The following is a 19,590-nucleotide window of genomic DNA, read 5'->3' as shown; positions in this document are numbered from 1 at the left end:
CTGAATGGTGTCGAGCTTCTTGAGTGTTGTTGGAACTGCACCCATCCAGACAAGTGAAGAGTATTGCATCACACACCTGACTTGTGTCTTGCAGATGGTGGAAAGGCTTTGGGAGTCATGAGATGAGTTAGTCGCCACAGAATTCTAAACCTCTGACCTGCTCTTGTAGCCACAACAACTATATGGCTACTCTAGTTCAATTTCTGGTCAATAGTAACCCGCAGGATGTTGATAGTGGGGGATTCAGCGATGGTAATGCCATTGAATGTCAAGGGGAGATGGTTAGATTCTCTCTTGTTGGAGATGCTCATTGCCTGGCACTTGTGTGGCACGAAAGTTACTTGCCACTTATCAGCCCAAGCCTGGATATTGTCCAAGTCTTGCAGCATTTCTACACCGACTGCTTCAGCATCTGAGGAGTTGCGAATGGTGCTGAACATTGTGTAATCATCAGCGAACACCCCCACTTCTGAAATAAAAGCAAAATACCGCGGATGCTGGAAATCTGAAATAAAAACAAGAAATGCTGGAACCACTCAGCAGGTCTGGCAGCATCTGTGGAAAGAGAAGCAGAGTTAACGTTTCGGGTCAGTGACCCTTCTTCGGAACTGACAAATATTAGAAATGTCACAGGTTATAAGCAAGTGAGGATGGGGTGGGGCAAGAGATAACAAAGGAGAAGGTGCAGATTGGACAAGGCCACATAGCTGACCAAAAGGTCATGGAGCAAAGGCAAACAATATGTTAATGGTGTGTTGAAAGACAAAGCATTAGTACAAATAGGGTATTAATACACTGAATATGGAACAGCAGCAAGTGCAAACATGAAAAAAACAGTGGGTAAGCAAACTGAACAAACTAAGATGAAATGAAATAAATGAAAAACAAAAGATTGTAAAAATGTAAAAAAGAAAAAAAGAAAAAATAACTAAAAATGAAAGTAAAATGGGGGGCTGAACTGAATATTGAGTTCAATAATTTCAGAGCATGACAGCCCCCTATTTTACTTTGACACCTCATTTTGAGGTATGCCTGGTTTTGCTCCTGGCATGCCCTCCTGCACTTTTCATTGAACCAGGGCTGATCCTCCAGCTTGATGGTAATGGTAGAGTGGGGGATATGCCGGGCTATGAAATTACAGATAGTTGTTGAATACAATTTGGCTGATGCTGATGGCCCACAGCACCTCATGCGTGCCTAGTTTTGCGTTGCTAGTTCTTTTCAAAATCTATCCCATTTAGCACATTTTAGTGCCACACAACATGATGGAGAGTATCCTCAATGTGAAGATGGGACTTTGTCTCCACAAGGACTATGCAGTGGTCACTCCTACCAATACTGTCATGGACAGATGCATCTGCAGCAGTCAGATTGGTGAGGATGAAGTCAAGTATATTTTGCCCTCTTGTTGGTTCCCTCTCCACCTGCCGCAGAACTAGTCGAGCAGTTTTCTCCTTTAGGACTCGGCCAGTAGAGGTGCTACTGAGCCACTCTTCGTGATGGACATTGAAGATCCACACCCAGAGTACATTCTGCTCTCTTGCCACCCTCAATGTTTCCTCCAAGTGGTGTTCAACATGGAGGAGTACTGACTCATCAGCTGGGTGGGGGGTGGTAGTAGTTGGTAATCAGCAGGAGGTTTCCTTGCCCATGTTTGACCCGATGCCGTTAAACTTCATGGGGTCCAGAATCAATGTTGAGGACTCCCAGGGCGACTCCCTCCCTCTATTCGCCACCACTGCCGGGTAAGTCCTGTCCAAATTGGATGGTCATGGCGGTATCTGGGACATTGTCTATAACGTATGTCTCTGTAAGTATGACTATGTCAGGCTGTTCCTTGACTAGTCTGTGGGACAACTCTCCAAACTTAGCCCCAGATGTTAGTAAGGAGGACCTGCAGGACTGAGTTTGCCATTTCCGGTGCCTAGTTCGATGCCGTCCGTTTTAATTCCTTGTCGACTTTGTTGCAGTTTGTTGCAATTGAATGGCTTGTACCATTTACAAGACGCATTGCAGCAACTGAGTGGCTTGTTAGACCATTTCATTGGGCATATAAGAGTCAACCACATTGCTAAATGTCTGTAGTCACATGTAGGCCAGTCCAGCCAAGGACAGCAGGTTTCCTTCCCTAAAGGACATTTGTGGAACCAGTTGTGTTTTTAACAACCCATGTGCGTTATAACAACATAATATAAAAGCAAAATACTGCGGATGCTGGAAATCTGAAATAAAAACAAGAACAAACAAAAAAGAACAAAGAACAGTACAGCACAGGAACAGGCCATTCGGCCCTCCAAGCCTGCGCTGATCTTGATGCCTGCCGAAACTAACACCTTCTGCACTTCCAGGGCCCATATCCCTCTATTCCCTTCCTATTCATATATTTGTCAAGATGTCTCTTAAACGTCACTATCGTATCTGCTTCCACCACCTCCCCTGGCAACAAGTTCCAGGCACTCACCACCCTCTGTGTAAAAAACTTGCCTCGCATATCCCCTCTAAACTTTGGCCCTCGCACCTTAAACCTATGTCCCCGAGTAACTGACACTTCCACCCTGGGAAAAAGCTTCTGACTAACCACTCTGTCCATGCCGCTCATAACTTTGTAAACCTCTATCATGTCGCCCCTCCAGCTCCATCGTTCCAGTGAAAACAATCCAAATTTATCCAACCTCTCCTCATAGCTAATGCCCTCCAGACCAGGCAACATCCTGGTAAACCTCCTCTGTACCCGCTCCAAAGCCTCCACGTCATTCTGGTAGTGTGGCGACCAGAATTGCACGCAATATTCTAAGTGCGGCCTTACTAAGGTTCTGTACAGCTGCAACATGACTTGCCAATTTTTATACTCGATGCCCCGACCGATGAAGGCAAGCATGCCGTATGCCATCTTGGCTACCTTATCCACCTGCGTTGCCACTTTCAGTGACCTGTGGACCTGTACGCCCAGATCTCTCTGCCTGCCAATACTTCTAAGGGTTCTGCCATTTACTGTATACCTCCCACCTGCATTAGACCTTCCAAAATGCATTACCTCACATTTGTCCGGATTAAACTCCATCTGCCATTTCACCGACCAAGTCTCCAACCAATCTATATCCTGCTGTATCCTCTGACAATCCTGACAAGAAATGCTGGAACCACTCAGCAGGTCTGGCAGCATCTGTGGAAAGAGAAGCAGAGTTAACATTTCGGGTCAGTGACCCTTCTTCGGAACCTACAAATATTAAAAATGTCACAGGTTATAAGCAAGTGAGGTGGGGGTGGGGCAAGAGATAATAAAGGAGAGCAGATTGGACAAGGCCACATAGCTGACCAAAAAGTCATGGAGCAAAGGCAAATAATATGTTAATGGTATGTTGAAAGACAAAGTATTAGTACAGAATAGGTGAAAACGGGCTGAATATTGAACAGCAGCAAGTGCAAACATGAAAAAAAACAGTGGGTAAGCAAACTGAACAAACTAAGATGAAATGAAATAAATGCAAAAAAAAGGTTGTAAAAAATGTAAAAAAGGAAAAAAGAAGAAAAAAGAAAAAACAACTAAAAATGAAAGCAAAATGGGGGGCTGTCATGCTCTGAAATTATTGAACTCAATGTTCAGTCCGGCAGGCTGTAGTGTGCCTAATCGGTAGATGAGATGCTGTTCCTCGAGCTTGCGTTGATGTTCACTGGAACACTGCAGCAATCCCAGGACAGAGATGTGAGCGTGAGAGCAGGGGGGAGTGTTGAAATGGCAAGCAACCGGAAGCTCAGGGTCCTGCTTGCGGATCGAGCGGAGGTGTTCCGCAAAACAGTCACCCAGTCTGCGCTTGGTCTCCCCAATGTAGAGGAGACCACATTGTGAGCAGCGAATACAGTATACTACATTGAAAGAAGTACAAGTAAATCGCTGTTTCACCTGAAAGGAGTGTTTGGGGCCTGGAATAGTGAGGAGAGACGAGGTAAACGGGCAGGTATTACACCTCCTGCGATTGCAGGGGAAGGTGCCATGGGATGAGGACGAGGTGGTGGGGGTAATGTAGGAGTGGGCCAGGGTGTCGCGGCGGGAACGATCCCTTCGGAATGCTGACAGGGAAAGGGAAGGGAAGATGTGTTTGGTCGTGGCATCACGCTGGAGGTGGCGGAAATGGGGGAGGATGATCCTTTGGATATGGAGGCTCATGGGGTGGAAAGTGAGGACAAGGGGAACCCTATCACGGTTCTGGGAGGGAGGGGAAGGGTTGAGGGCTGAGGTACGGGAAATGGGCCGGACACGGTTGAGGGCCCTTTCAACAACAGTGGGGGGGAATCCTCAGTTGAGGAAAAAGGAGGTCATACCAGAAGCACCATCATGGAAGGTAGCATCATCAGAGCAGATGCGTCGAAGACGGAGAAACTGAGAGAATGGAATGGAGTCCTTACAGGAGGTAGGGTGTGAAGAAGTGTAGTCGAGGTAGCTGTGGGAGTCGGTGGGCTTATAATGGATATTAGTCGACAACCTATCCCCAGAGATGGAGACAGAGAAGCCGAGGAAGGGAAGGGAAGTGTCAGAGATGGACCATGTAAAGGTGAGAGAAGGGTGGAAATTGGAAGCAAAGTTGATAAAGTTTTCCAGTTCGGGGCGGGAGCAGGAAACGGCACCGATACAGTCATCAATGTACTGGAAAAAGAGTTGGGGGAGGGGGCCTGAGTAGGACTGGAACAAAGAATGCTCGACATATCCCACAAAAAGACAGGCATAACTAGGACCCATGCGGGTACCCATAGCGACACCTTTTACTTGAAGGAAGTGTGTGGAGTTGAAGGAGAAGTTGGTCAATGTGATAACAAGTTCAGCCAGGCAGAGGAGGGTGGTGGTGGATGGGGACTGGTTGGGCCTCTGTTCCAGAAATGCAGAAAGGTGGATGCAAAATTGGCTCAGTGGCAGGAATCAAAGGATAATGATTGATGGGTGTTTTAGCAACTGGAGGGCTGTTTCCAGTGACGTTTCGCAGGGCTCAGTACCAGGTCCCCTGCCTTTTGTGGTATATATTAACAATTTGGACGTAAATGTAGGGGGCATGATCAAGAAGTTTGCAGATGACACAAAAATTGGCCATGTGGTAGAGAGCAAGGAGGATAGCTGTAAGCTGCAGGAAGATATTGATGGTCTGGTCAGATGGGCAGTAAAGTGGCAAATGGAATTCAACCTGGCGAAGTGTGAGGTGATGCATTTGGGGAGGTCAAACAAGGCAAAGGAGTACACAATTAATGGGAAAATACTGAGACGTGTAGAGGAAGTGAGGGACCTTGGAGTGAATGTCCACAGATCCCTGAAGATTGCAGGACAGTTCGATAAGGTGGTTAAGAAGGCATATGGAATCCTTTATTAGCCGAGGTATAGAATATAAGAGCATGGAGGTTATTCTGGAACTGTATAAATCATTGGTTAGGCTACAACTTGAGTACTGTGTGCAGTTCTGGTCACATTACAGAAAGGGTGTAATTGAACTTGAGAGGGTACAGAGGAGATTTACGAGGATATTGCCAGGACTGGAAAAATGCAGCTATGAGGAAAAATTGGATAGGCTGGTGTTGTTCTCCTTGGAACAGAGAAGGCTGAGGGGAGATCTGATTGAAATGTACAAAATTTTGTGGAGCCTGGAGAGAGTGGAGGTGAAGACCCTATTTACCGTAGCAGAGAGGTCAGTGACTCGGGGGCATAGATTTAAAGTGATTGGTAGAAAGATTAGAGGGGCGATGAGGAAAAGTTTTTTCACCCAGAGGGTGGTGGGGTCTGGAACTCACTGCCTGAAAGGGTAGTTGAGACAAAAACCCTCAACTCATTCAGAAGGAGTCTGGATATGCACCTCAAGTGTTGTAATTTGCAGGGCTACAGACCAAATGCTGGAAGGTGGGATTAGAATGGGTGGAATGTTTTTCGGCTGGCACTGACATGATAGGCCAAGTGACCTCTTTCTGTGCCTTAAACTTTCTCTGACAGTGCTATCAAGCAGCACCTGCTTAGCACTAACCAGCTCAGTGATGTTCAGTTTGGGTTCTGCCACAGACACTCAGCTTCTGACCTCATTACAACCCTTGGTTCAAACATGAACTCAGGAGATGAGGGGCAAGTGGCTGCTCTTGACATCAAGGCAGCATTTGACCAAGTGTAATGTAAGTTGCCAGTGTGTCATCGAGTGATACAGCACTGAAACAGGCCCTTTGGCCCACTGATTCTGTGCCAACCATCAACCACCCATTAATCCTACATTCCCTACCACATCCCCACAATTCTCCTACCAGCTATCTACACTAGGGGCAATTTACTTATCAACCTGCAAGTCTTTGGCTGTGAGAGGAAACCAGAGCACCCAGCAGAAACTCATGCAGTCGCAGGGAGAGCTTGCAAACTCCACACAGGCAGTACCCAGAACCGAACCCAGGTCGCTAGAGCTGTGAGGCTGCAGTGCTAACCACTGGGCCACTGTGCCACTCTGTGTGTTGTGTGAATTGACTGCAAGGGGTTGGAGGGTTGCTGGTATATATAGATTGTTAGAATGGGGCAGGCTGTTGGAGCAATTGATTTATTTCTGTTCTTTTTGTGCATTTTATAATTGTCATCTGTAAATTCACCTGGAAAGATCGCCTATGAATATATCTTATTCAGAAGGAGTACAAAGATATGGCAGAATAAGGGGGTGAAAATGCTAGTAAGAAATTAATAGTAGTGATGCCAGCAATGCAGCAAGGAAGGTTAATGTACCAAGCAGTAATTGACGTGCATTCTCAGGAATAGATCAAGAGCAGCCGAATATCCTATCCAACATCTCTCAAAGAGCAAACAGGAGATTTATGGTTGTCTGATTGTCACTGATTTCTTTTAATGGCACCTCCTGTCAGAGAATCTCCTATTCCATGGTGAGAACAAAATACCAAAGTATGTATTTGCCCTAAATCAGTTGGATTATGTTGAATTTTGTAGTCGTTATTTTCCACTATCCTGAATTATCTGATTTACTCAGTGTATGGCATTGTCCTATTGGGTTAAATAAGAAAATCAAAGTTGATGGCTTCATATTGTCAAACCTAATTATTAATGCAAATAACAAGAGTGATTTTTTTTTCCTATTTTTGCTAGGAATTATTGGAAATGGATACTTTCAATCTTCCAGACACTTCATTCCTGCAGTCAGCAGCATGATAATAAAACTTGTTGTGACGGGCAGAAAGCTCTGGCAGTGGACAAAGGTACTGGTGTTGTTGTAAATGGTTACTTTTTTAAAATTGCACTGAGGTTGTTTTCAAGATGAATGAATGAAATGTATCAGACACATACCTCACAAAAGAATAAACAACACCTTACATTTTTTATGTAAAAAAGCTTATCAAGCATTTCACAAGAGGAATAGATCTGGGAACATATGCCAAACTACAGAGGGAGAGATTAGGTGGGTGGCTGAAGTCTTGAGAAGCTTTAGAAGATGGGTGAAGGAGTTTAGGTTAAGAATTCTAGTCTGCAGGAACATACTGCCACCAATGATGGGGCAAAGGGTTGAACAAAGAGAAAGACATTGCATTTATATATGCCTTCAGCAACTTCAGGATATCTCAAAGTGCTTCACAGCCATTGTAATATGTTTGAAGTTTTGTAGGCAAAAGAAAAGCCAGAATCAGAGGACTGGAGTATAGAGGATTTAGGAGATTGGAAGTTGCAGAGAGAGAGATCAAGAGTGATAATTTGAAGATGAGGATGATGATTTTAAATTTGAGGGTGTTTTTTAGTGCTTTACAGTGCTTACGCCTCATAAGCAAACCACAGGAAAATGGGAACAAAATACTGCAGATGCTGGAACTCTGAAATGAGAACAGAAAGTGCCAGTAATAATCAGCAGGTTTGGCAGCAACTGTGTAGAAAGAAACAGAGTTAATGTTTCAGTTCTGTGACCCTTCATGAGAACTGGCAAAAGTTAGAAATGTAAAAGCCTTTGAGCAAGTGAAATGGGGTGGGGTGGGGTGGGGGGGAAGAGCAAGAAGGAAGGACTGTGATAGGACAGAGGGGGGAGAGATTAGATGACAGAGATGTCACGGATCAGAGTGTTGAGTCTCTTCCACCTTTACATTGGATTTTTGGTGCTTCTGAGGGAAGGAGAGTGCTGTGCCTACCATGGGCTGAATTTTGTCAGCCCATCACAGTTCCCAGCAGCGGACGCAGAAGCGGGTGCCATTGCCATATGTCACATGTGCGGCCGGCCGACCACCATCATGTGGCAGCTGACCATTTAACATAATTGAGTCGCGGGGCCCGTCCAATTATATGACAGGAGGGGGCAGGCTCCGAGGTGCTCATTAACGCATCACATGACTATGGCACAGGTGCTGGCGCCACTTTTAAAATGCTGTCATTCATTGCTTGTATTGCTGCCTTTCTGTAAGGCAGTGAAACTGAAGTGCTGCTGCATCTCTTTGATGTTTGTTTGAACTGCTGGACCCACCTGAAATTTTACTGTAGCTGCTGTTTCCTGGGATTACTGTTCCCCCTTGCAATTTTACTGTAGCTGCTGTTTCCTGGGACTACTGGACTCCCCTGCAATTCCACTGTAGCTGCTGTTCCCAAGGACTACTGGATCCCCCTGAACCACGGCTGTACTTGCTATTTCCTGGGACTACTGACCGCGCCCCCCCCCCCCCCCCCACCCCTGCAATTCTACAGTAGCTGCTGTTTCCTGAGCCTACTGGACCGCCCTGCAATTCTACTGTAGCTGCTGTTTCCAGGGACTACTTGGTAGTTCTGCAATCCTACTGTATTTGCTGTTTCCTGGGAGTGCCAAGGTGATCTTCAGGGCCATGAGCATTGGATGCCCACTGAAACCCATGGGTCGCAACTTGGCTTGCAGCATGGCGCATAAGCAAGGCCTCCCTGGAGAGCTGCAGTCTTTGATAACACTGCCACTTGTAGATTTGGAGGTAGCTGATTCGAGTCTGGTACTCTCTCTGCCGTAGGTGGGCCCTTCTTGGAGTTGCTGGCTGCTGCCACTCTCCGATCGGTGCTTCATAGGTGGGCGCAGGTACATCCTGGCCCGCCCTCTGTCTGAGTTGCTACTGTGCTGCACTTAGGTCAACAAAGATAGGGTGTATGAGAATCATGCCAGTTGATCAGTAACCCTCCAGCGTGCTATCCTTGCAGAGACGAACTTGTTTTGGCACCTTTCACTTTGCTACTCCCCTTGGAATATCATAGAATCATAGAAAGATTAAGGCACAGAAAGAGGTCACTTTGCCCATCGTGTCTGTGCTGGCTGAAAAACGATCCACCTATTCTAATCCCACCTTCCAGCATTTGAGCTGCAGCCCCACAGATTACGGAGGTGCATATCCAGACTCCTTTTGAACGAGTTGAGAGTTTCTGCCTCAACTACCCTTTCAGGCAGTGAGTTCCAGAATCCCACCACCCTCTGGGTGAAAAAGATTTTCCTCACCTCCCCTCTAATTTTTCTACCAATCACTTGAAATTTATGCCCCCTCATCACTGACCCCTCTGCTAAGGTGAATAGACCCTTCACCTCCACTCTATCCAGGCCCCTTCAAAATTTTGTACATTTCAATCAGATCTCCCCTCAGACTTCTCTGTTCCATAGAGAACAATCACAGCCTATCCAATCTTTCCTCATAGCTGCATTTTTCCAGTCCTTGCAATATCCTCATAAATCTCCTCTGTACCCTCTCTGGTGCAATTACAACCTTTCTGTAATGAGGTGACCAGAACTGCACACAGTACTCAAGTTGTGGCCGAACCAATGAGTTATACTGTTCCAGCATAAATTCCCTGCTCTTATATTCTATATCTTGGCTAATAAAGGAAAGGATTTCATAACCACCTTATTGACCTGTCGTGCTACCTTCAAGGATCTGTGAACATTCTCTCCAAGGTCCCTCACTTCCTCTACGCTTCTCAGTATTTTCCCATTTATCGTGTATTCCTGTGCCTTGTTTGACCTCCCCAAATGCATCACCTCACACTTGTCCAGGTTGAATTCCATGTGCCACTTTTCTGCCCATTTGACCAATCTTTTTGTCATCTGCAAATGTCTTGATCATGCCCCCTACATTTACGTCCAAATCTGTAATGTATACCACAAAAAGCAGGGGACCCAGTTCTGGGCCCTGCAGAACGCCACTGGAAACAGCCCTCCAGTCGCTAAAACACACATCAACAATTATCCTTTGTTTCTTGCCACTGAGCCAGACCATGCCTTTCCAAATGCATATAAATCCTGTCTCTCAGAATATCTTCCAATAACTTTGTTACTGAGATAAGGCTCACCGGCTTGTAATTCTCTGGCTTATCCCTGCTGCCCTTCTTAAATAAAGGCACAACATTAGCTATCCTCCAGTCTTCCGGTACCTCACCTGTGGCTAATGATGATACAAAAGTCTCTGCCAGGGCCCCAGCAATCTCTTCCCTTGCTTCCCATCGCATCCTAGGATACACCTGGTCAGGCCCTGGGGATTTATCCACCTTAATGCGCTTCAAAACCTCCAACACCTCCTCCTTTGTAATGTTGATATGCTCCAGGATATCGCTGTTCCCTCCCTTGAACTCACTAGCTTCCATGACCTTCTCCACGGTAAATACAGACGAGAAGTATTCATTTAAGACCTCACCCAATTCCCGTAGCTCCACACATAGATTACCACACTGATCCTTAAGGAGACCTAATCTCTCCCTCGCTACCCTTTTACTCTCAATATACTTATAGAATCTTTTAGGATTCTCCTTTATCTGATCTGCCAGGGAAATCTCATGGCCCCTTTTCGCCCTCCTAATTTTCTTCTTAAGTGTACTTCTACATCCCTTATACTCCTCGAGGGACTTACTTGATCCCAGCTGCCTATACCTGACATATGCCTCCTTCTTTGTCCTGAGCAGACCCTCAATATCCCTCGTCAATCAAGTTTCCCTAAATTTGCCAGCCTTGCCCTTCAATCTAACAGGAACATGCTGGCCCTGAACTCTTCCTATCTCACTTTTAAAAGCCTACCACTTGCCAGACATCCCTTTACCTGTAAGCAGCCTCTCCCATTCAACTTTTGAGAGTTCCTGTCTGATGCCATGGAAATTAGCTTTCCCCCAATTTAGGATTTAAACTTAAGGACCAGTCCTATCTTTTTCCATAACTATCTTGTAGCTAATAGGGTTATGGTCACTAGCCCTGAAATGCTCCCCCACTGACACTTCTACCACTTGACCAGCTTCATTCCATAGGATTAGGTCCAGTACTGCCCCTTCCCTTGTAGGACTTTCTACATACTGGCTCAAAAATCTCTCCTGTATGCATTTTAAGAACTCCACCCCTTTTAAGCCTTTTGCACTAAGTTAATATTGGGGAAATTGAAATCCCCTACTATTATTACCCTATTATTTTTACACCTCTCAGAGAGGTGTAAATATCTGCTGCTCGATCTCTTCCTGACTGTTTGGAGGCCGGTAGTACACACCCAGCCAAGTGATTGCCCCTTTTTTGTTTTTGGGTTCCACCCATATGGCCTCATTTGAGGAACCTTGTAAGATGTCATCCCTCCTTACTGCAGTAATTGACTCCTTGATCAACAGTGCAATGCCACCTCCTCTTTTATCCCCTCCCGTCACGCCCGAAGATTCTATGCCCTGGAATATTGAGCTGCCAGTCCTCAACCATGTCTCTGTGATAGCAATCATATCATAATCCCATGTGCTAATCAACGTCCTCAATTCATCTGCCTTACTACATGCGTTCAAGTCCTCTGAAGAAGGAATTTTCCTCCACCGAAGATCAGGGGGCAGGTTGTTCAACCTTGCCCGTCTAAGAGCGAAGTCCAAAGTACGGAAAGTCCTCATCAGTCCTCTTTGCTGACGATGCTGCTTTAACATCTCACACTGAAGAGTGTCTGCAGAGTCTCATCGACAGGTTTGCAGCTGCCTGCAATGAATTTGGCCTAACCATCAGCCTCAAGAAAACGAACATCACGGGGCAGGACGTCAGAAATGCTCCATCCGTCAATATTGGCGACCACGCTCTGGAAGTGGTTCAAGAGTTCACCTACCTAGGCTCAACTATCACCAGTAACTTGTCTCTAGATGCAGAAATCAACAAGCGCATGGGAAAGGCTTCCACTGCTATGTCCAGACTAACCAAGAGAGTGTGGGAAAATGGCGCACTGACACGGAACACAGAAGTCCGAGTGTATCAGGCCTGTGGCCCCAGTACCTTGCTCTATGGCAGCGATGCCTGGACAATGTATGTCAGCCAAGAACGACGTCTCAATTCATTCCATCTTCGCTGCCTCCGGAGAATACTTGGCATCAGGTGGCAGGACCGTATCTCCAACACAGAAGTCCTCGAGGCGGCCAACATCCCCAGCTTATACACACTACTGAGTCAGCGGCGCTTGGGATGGCTTGGCCATGTGAGCCGCATGGAAGTTGGCAGGATCCCCAAAGACACATTACACAGCGAGCTCGCCACTGGTATCAGACCCACCGGCCGTCCATGTCTCCGCTTTAAAGACGTCTGCAAACGGGACATGAAATCCTGTGACAGTGGGAATCAGTTGCCAGCGTTCGCCAGAGCTGGCGGGCAGCCATAAAGACGGGGCACAGTGGCGCAGTGGTTAGCACCGCAGCCTCACAGCTCCAGCGACCCGGGTTCAATTCTGGGTACTGCCTGTGTGGAGTTTGCAAGTTCCCCCTGTGTCTGCATGGGTTTTCTCCGGGTGCTCCGGTTTCCTCCCACAGCCAAAAGACTTGCAGGTTGGTAGGTAAATTGGCCATTATAAATTGCCCCTAGTATAGGTAGGTGGTAGGGAAATATAGGGACAGGTGGGGATGTGGTAGGAATATGGGATTAGTGTAGGATGAGTATAAATGGGTGGTTGATGGTCGGCACAGACTCGGTGGGCCGAAGGGCCTGTTTCAGTGCTGTATCTCTAAACTAAACTAAACTAAATGGGGCTAAAGTGTGGCGAACAAAGAACGAAGAAAATTACAGCACAGGAACAGGCCCTTCGGCCCTCCAAGCCTGCGCCGATCCAGATCCTCTATCTAAACCTGTCGCCTATTTTCTAAGGGTCTGTATCTCTTTGCTTCCTGCCCATTCATGTATCTGTCTAGATACATCTTAAAAGACGCTATCGTGCCCGCGTCTACCACCTCCGCTGGCAACGCGTTCCAGGCACCCACCACCCTCTGCGTAAAGAACTTTCCACGCATATCCCCCCTAAACATTTCCCCTCTCACTTTGAACTCGTGACCCCTAGTAATTGAATCCCCCACTCTGGGAAAAAGCTTCTTGCTATCCACCCTGTCTATACCTAAGTCGAAGAGACTGAGTAGTTGGCAGGAAAAAAGACAGAGGCGCAAGGGGAGAGCCAACTGTGTAACAGCCCCGACAAACAAATTTCTCTGCAGCACCTGTGGAAGAGCCTGTCACTCTAGAATTGGCCTTTATAGTCACTCCAGGCGCTGCTTCACAAACCACTGACCACCTCCAGGCGCTTATCCATTGTCTCTCGAGATAAGGAGGCCAAAGAAGAGACTAGTAAGACTCCTGGCATTGAAATAGATGCAATCCAACCTTGCATTTTTCCCTTGTGCCTTACCAGGTCTATATCTGCTGTGCCTTCCAGGCAGACTCACTTTCAGTTCTTTATTGCCCCCTACTGTACCTCCACTCTGCATCCCATTCCCCTGCCAAATTAGTTTAAACCCCCCCCAACAGAACTAGCAAATCTCCCAGCAAGGATGCTTGTCCCATTCCGGTTCAGGTGCAACCCGTCCAACTTGTACAGGTCCCACGTTTGCCAGAAACAGACCCAGTGATCCAGGAAACTAAAGCCCTCCCTCCTGCACCATCTCCTCAGCCATGCATTCATCTGCTCAATCCTCCTATTTCTAAACTCACGAGCATGTAGCACCGGGAGTAATCCAGAGATTACAACCTTAGAGGTCCTGCTTTTTAATCTGCTACCTAGCTCCCTAAATTTTTGTTGCAGGACCTCATCCCTTTTTCTACCTATGTCGTTGCTACCAATGTGTACAACGACCTCTGGCTGCTCACCCTCCCCCTTTAGAAGGTCCTGCAGCCGCTCCATGATATCCTTGACCCTAGCACCAGGGAGGCAACATACCATCCTGGAGTCACGTTTGTGGCCACAGAAACGCCTATCTGTACCCCTTACGATTGGATCCCCTATCACTATAGCTCTTACACTCCTTTTTCCCCCCTGCTGTGCAGCAGAGCGATCCCTGTTGTCACGGACCTGGCTGTTGCTGCTTTCCCCTGGGTGGTCATCCCCCCAACAGTTTGCAAAGCGGTATATCTGTTTGGGAGAAGGATGAAACAGATGTTACAACCTGATGAGAAAGGGGTCTAGGGGTTCCCTCTCAGCCTTTGCCTGGTTTAACCATAACAGGATTTAATTTTAAAAACACTATGTTTTTACTCCCCTCTCAATGAATCCTTGTTCACTGCTTTCCAATTGTAACACAGATAAATCAATCAGACAGATTTTCTTAGATTTAAACAAGAAAGGTTGAAGTTTATTAACCTTAAACTCTAATTCGATTGTCGAGTACGCGACACGATCATGCTAGCATGCATACGTGATAAACACACACACAGATAGAGACAGAAAAAGTCGAAAGAATAAAGGGGAAAAGTTTGAGGCAACGGCTGGGTTGTAATTACAGTCCTTTGAGTTCGATGTGGAGTCTTTGGTTGCTGGTAAATCTTGCCATTCGTTAGGGCCCAGTGCACGCTTTAACTTGTTTCGATGTAGGAATATTATCTCTCTTGAGATTTAAGCGACTTCAGTGGGTCCGGAGGTTTGTGAGAAAGCGAGAGAGAGCCAGCCAGGAGAGAGGCTGTCTTGTTCTAGGTACAGTTGCAATATACCGTCTGCCCTCAAACTGTCCTGTGTCTAGTTCAAAAAGCCTGGGCCAGCAGGTTAGTCATGTGACCAGCTGGTTTAACCACTCCTGCATTTGTGGATTCTCCATCTCAGCAGACACGGGAATGCGAGCTTTCTTACACCTTCAATGTCTGGTGATCAAAATCCATGTGGGTTAATTGGAGCAGGGAGTAGTTGCTTTGTCTCTCCAAGCACTGTCTCTTAGTAGACAAATGTCCTCCACCCAAATGTCTGGTGATCTCTTTAAACAAGTAATTTCTTCACTCCAGCAACAGTTTAAAATTAATGTTCATATGACAAAATTAATATGCCTCATTCTTGGCAGGTGGGGGTCTTCATGACACAGGCCAGGGCTCCTTTTTCTAGAAAAGAGAAGGCTGAGGGGTGACCAAATAGGGGTCTTTAAGATTATGAAAGGGTTTGATAGGGTAGACATAGAAGATGTTTCCACTTGTGGAGGAGACTAAAACTAGGTGCCATATTTATTTAGAGATACAGCACTGAAACAGGCCCTTCAGCCCACCGAGTCTGTGCCGACCAACAACCACCCACTAATCCTACATTAACCCCATATTCCCTACCACATCCCCACCATTCTCCTACCACCTACCTACACTAGGGGCAATTTACAATGGCCAATTTACCTATCAAACTGCAAGTCTTTGGCTGTGGGAGGAAACCCGAGTACCCGGCAGAAACCCACACTGTCACAGGGAGAACTTGCAAACTCCACACAGGCAGTACCCAGAACTGAACCCAGGTTACAGAACATAGAACATAGAATAGTACAGCACAGTACAGGCCCTTCGGCCCACGATGTTGTGCCGACCCTTTAACCTACTCTAAGATCAAACTACCTGCATACCCTTCATTCATACTGTCATCCATGTACCTATCCAAGAGTCGCTTAAATGTCCCTAATTTATCTGCTTCTACGACCACCGCTGCTGGAGCTGTGAGGCTGTGGTGCTAACCACTGCGCCACTGTGCCGCCCTAACCACTATGCCACTGTGCCAACCCATATATATGATTGTTACTCATAAATAGAATGGGGAATCCAGGGGGAATCTCTTTACCAATAGAGTGATAGACTGTGGAACTTGCTATCACAAGGAATAGTTGAGGCGGTTAGCAAAATTGTATTTAAAGGGAGCTAGGTAAGTACATGAGGGAGAAAGGAATAGAAGGTTTTGCTGATAGGGTTAGAAGGTGAGGGATAGAAAGAGGCTCGTGCAAAGTATCAAAACCGGTGTGGGCCAGTTGGATTGAATCACCGGTTTCTGCAGTAAATTCTTCGTAATTATATGGTTGTAGAATCAGAGAAGGGCAGGCAGTAAACACACAGGGGGAAAATTGGATAAGGCCTGAAAATGAGTGCAGGGATTGTGATGTGTGATTAACCCGCGCCTATTTGTTTTGATACAGGCAGCAAGCAAAATTCATGCTTAAAGCTAGCCTGTGCTGCTCTTAAAGGGGAGATGCTTTCTGGCTGCAATAAAATCCGAGAATGGTTACAGCACATCAGGAGTCCATTTGGCCCATAGTATCCATACCTGTTCTCTACAAAACCAACTCAGCTAGACCTGCACCCCTGCCTTTTCCCTGTAGCCCTGCAATTATTTTCTCGTCAGATAATTATCCAATTCCCTTTTGAAAGCGATGATTGGATCTGCCTCCTCCACAATCTCAGGCAGTGCATTCCATATCCTAACCACTCACTGGCCGGTACTTTACAGGGACCCCGACATGGGGCTCTGTGGCAGCGCAAGCCGGAAGATTGTTCCAGCAGTGGCCCGCCACGGAGCCCCACGCCGGGAGTGCCAAGCCCAATCTTCCCAGCAGCGGCGAGGCTCCGTGGCGGCCCACCGCAGCTCGGCGACGAGTCCCAACTTTAAATATTTAAATCACCTCTTTGCATACATTAATATTCATTCCGGTACAATTCAGCCATCAGTTTACGATCCTCAGCTGGACGTGCGGCATTCATGTGCCTTCACTTTCACGTCACAGAAAAGCTGGCGCCACCAAGCTATCAGTCCTCGGAGCCTGTGAAGGTGGGTCGGTGGCTGTTGTGAAGGGGGTTTCAACTCTACATTCATGAAGGGTAGTACCCCCCTACCCTTGCTCCATAAAGTTGGCCACTCTGTGCCTGTGAACATTTGGGGGTGGGAGGGGGGAAAGCGGGCTGACCGTCCAGTCAAGCAATTATGTGTGGGGGAGAAGGGAACAATGGTAGTCGATAAATCCTTTATGTGGGGTGTAGGGCACAAATGTTAGCTCGTTTAAGCTCATGTTGCCGGTGGTCCAATCCAGGCAATTGGAATGATATGAGGGTGGTAAGGCTGCCCTGCTCTTGTTTAAAACTAAGGTGGGCAATGTCATGCCATACCATACAGCTGATGCCCGAATGCAGCTGAAGCACCAATTCACATCCCTCTCCGCCCAATTAGGTGCCATTGATCTTGTGAAGAAACCAAATTGACCTCTAGCAAAGAGATAGGGCTGGTCCACCCTGTGACTCTGGATCCACATGCCGTGAGGAGGGATATCCGCCAGAGGCGGAACCAAGACGCAGGCGCAGCCCATGTGGAAGCTCCCAGACGCGAGCAGCAGCAGCCATCAAGGCGCATTGGAACCCAGAGAGGACAGTGGGTCTACAGGCCCCGCTTGACATACCTGCAGATGTCGGAGCGCCAGTGTCAGAGACGACTGCAGATGTCCAGAGAGGCAATGACACATCTCTGTGCACTGCTGAATGATGACCTTCAGCCAATGGGCTTTGGTGGACATCCTATGCCTGCGGCCCTCAAAGTGACAGCGGCTCTAAAATTCTACAGCTCCGCATCATTTCAGGGATTCACCGGTAGCCTGTGTGGGGTTTCGCAGTCAGCAGTACACCACAGTATCAGGGAGGTCACTGATGCCTTCTATAGGAGGGCCAGTGACTATGTGCGCTTCAGGACGGACCCTGAGAGTCAGGTCCAGAGGGCCCTTGGATGTGAGGCCATTGCTGGATTACCGCAGGTGCAAGGCCCATCGACTACATGCATGTGGCCATCAAGGCTCTGGCTGGACAACCAGACACATACATCAATAATAAGGGCTTCTACTCTCTCAATGTGCGGCGAATATGCAACCACAGGAAGCGCTTCATGCAAGTATATTCCCAATTTCCAGGCAGCCACCGTGACTCCTTCATCCTGCACCAGTCCCAGGTGCTGCTGCTCTTCACTGCTCAGATCCAGGGTTGGATTCTTGGAGACAAGGGCAGACATGGCTTCTGATGCCAGCAAGAAACCCCAGCAGCGATGCAGAAGAACGATACAATGCCTCCCACGGCTCCACATGAGCTATCATTGAGAAGGCCATCGGCATGCTGAAGATGCGCTTCCGCTGCCTGGATAGATCGGGTGGGGCCCTGCAGTACTCAACAGAAAGGGTTGCATGCATTGTTGCTCTATGCTGTGTTCTGAGGCCTTGTAGAATGAGGAGATACAGGAGCAGGAGACATCCTCAGACAATGAGGACACAGAGGGCTTCCAGCAGCAGCTGCACTTGGGGACATACAGAGCATTAAGGGAGCACATACATGGTGAGCGGTAAGTAAGGGATGCACAACAGCGCTTGATCAATGAGGGCTTCCACAATCCCTGAAGTGCAGTATATGCTCCCCACAATACACACCACCGTCCTTCATCTCGTCTGTATCTGTGCCATCTGTGTCTCCAGCATTACTGGCAGCAGCTGACTGAGCCATTGCCCATGTGACTGCATTCGTGTCATGCCACATCACGTATACTGGCATGGCAATGATGTTATTCCTTACATTGATTAATATATAGGCATGTCACCTGTGAAAACCCATATGTGTTAAAAGGTGTCTTTTTGAAATGTTTGCGGGTGCTCCTTCATGGGACGACTTCTGCGCTAGCAGCTTGACTGGAGGCAGGCTGCTGATCAGGATGCCCTTTGGCTTTGGATGACTTCGGCGGTTGTCCTTTGGGTGCCTGAAGCCTGGAGGGCCCTGGCTGCCTGAGGGCCTCCTGCATCAGTGCAGGACTGTCTTCCGATGTCGTGGCTTCTGAAGCTGGACTCATCGGCGGAAGGGCTGAGGAGCCCGTGTCCACATTGGATCACCCTGAGGGGAACCCCAGATGTGGAGCGCAGGCTCACCTCCTCCCTCTCAAGGCTCATAAGAACCTTGCTGCTCTCCCAAGAAGGACCTGGAGCAGAGACAATCCCAAGGCCCATGGTCCCTCTCACCTTGCCACTGCTGTTTCCAGCTCATGGCCAAGGTGAGGGTTTGCGCGTATTAGTGAAATCTGCCTCTCCATGAAGGTCACAAAACCTTCAATGGAGCAAACCATGAGCTCATATGCCTGTGACATGGCAGCTGTCATGGCCTGGATGAATTCCCCCACCTTCCGCTCAAAGTTGCGCATGGCCTATGGCATCTCCACCAGATTTTGCCTGCAACTCCAGCATGCCCTGTGCTGTTGACACCAGAGGATCATCATCAGCCTGGGGCTCAGCATGGGCCTGGCCACCCACAGTCCTCCATCTGTCCGAAGCATGACCTTTCTCAGCCTCGTTCAGGTGCGTTTGTGGTGCTCTCACCAGCTTGTGACCCAGATTCTAAAGCCGAAAGGATTCACACTGAGGTGAGTGTATCTGCGCTG

General features: G+C 47.6%; 1 protein-coding gene across 1 annotated transcript in view; it reads left to right on the top strand.

The window, feature by feature from the left end:
- LOC137367180 (dynein axonemal heavy chain 8-like) overlaps positions 1–19,590 on the top strand; it is a 2,531,605-nt gene that overhangs the window by 1,647,807 nt on the left and 864,208 nt on the right. Inside the window, exon 130 of the mRNA XM_068028616.1 lies at positions 7,103–7,212. Within this exon, the coding sequence (XP_067884717.1) occupies positions 7,103–7,212 (110 nt within the window). The remainder of the gene's footprint in view (positions 1–7,102; positions 7,213–19,590) is intronic.

Source organism: Heterodontus francisci, chromosome 3, assembly GCF_036365525.1.
Source record: "Heterodontus francisci isolate sHetFra1 chromosome 3, sHetFra1.hap1, whole genome shotgun sequence".
NCBI classification, from domain to species: domain Eukaryota; kingdom Metazoa; phylum Chordata; class Chondrichthyes; order Heterodontiformes; family Heterodontidae; genus Heterodontus; species Heterodontus francisci.
The sequence above is the reverse complement of the archived record's forward strand: the minus strand, read 5'-3'. Positions and strand labels throughout refer to the sequence as shown.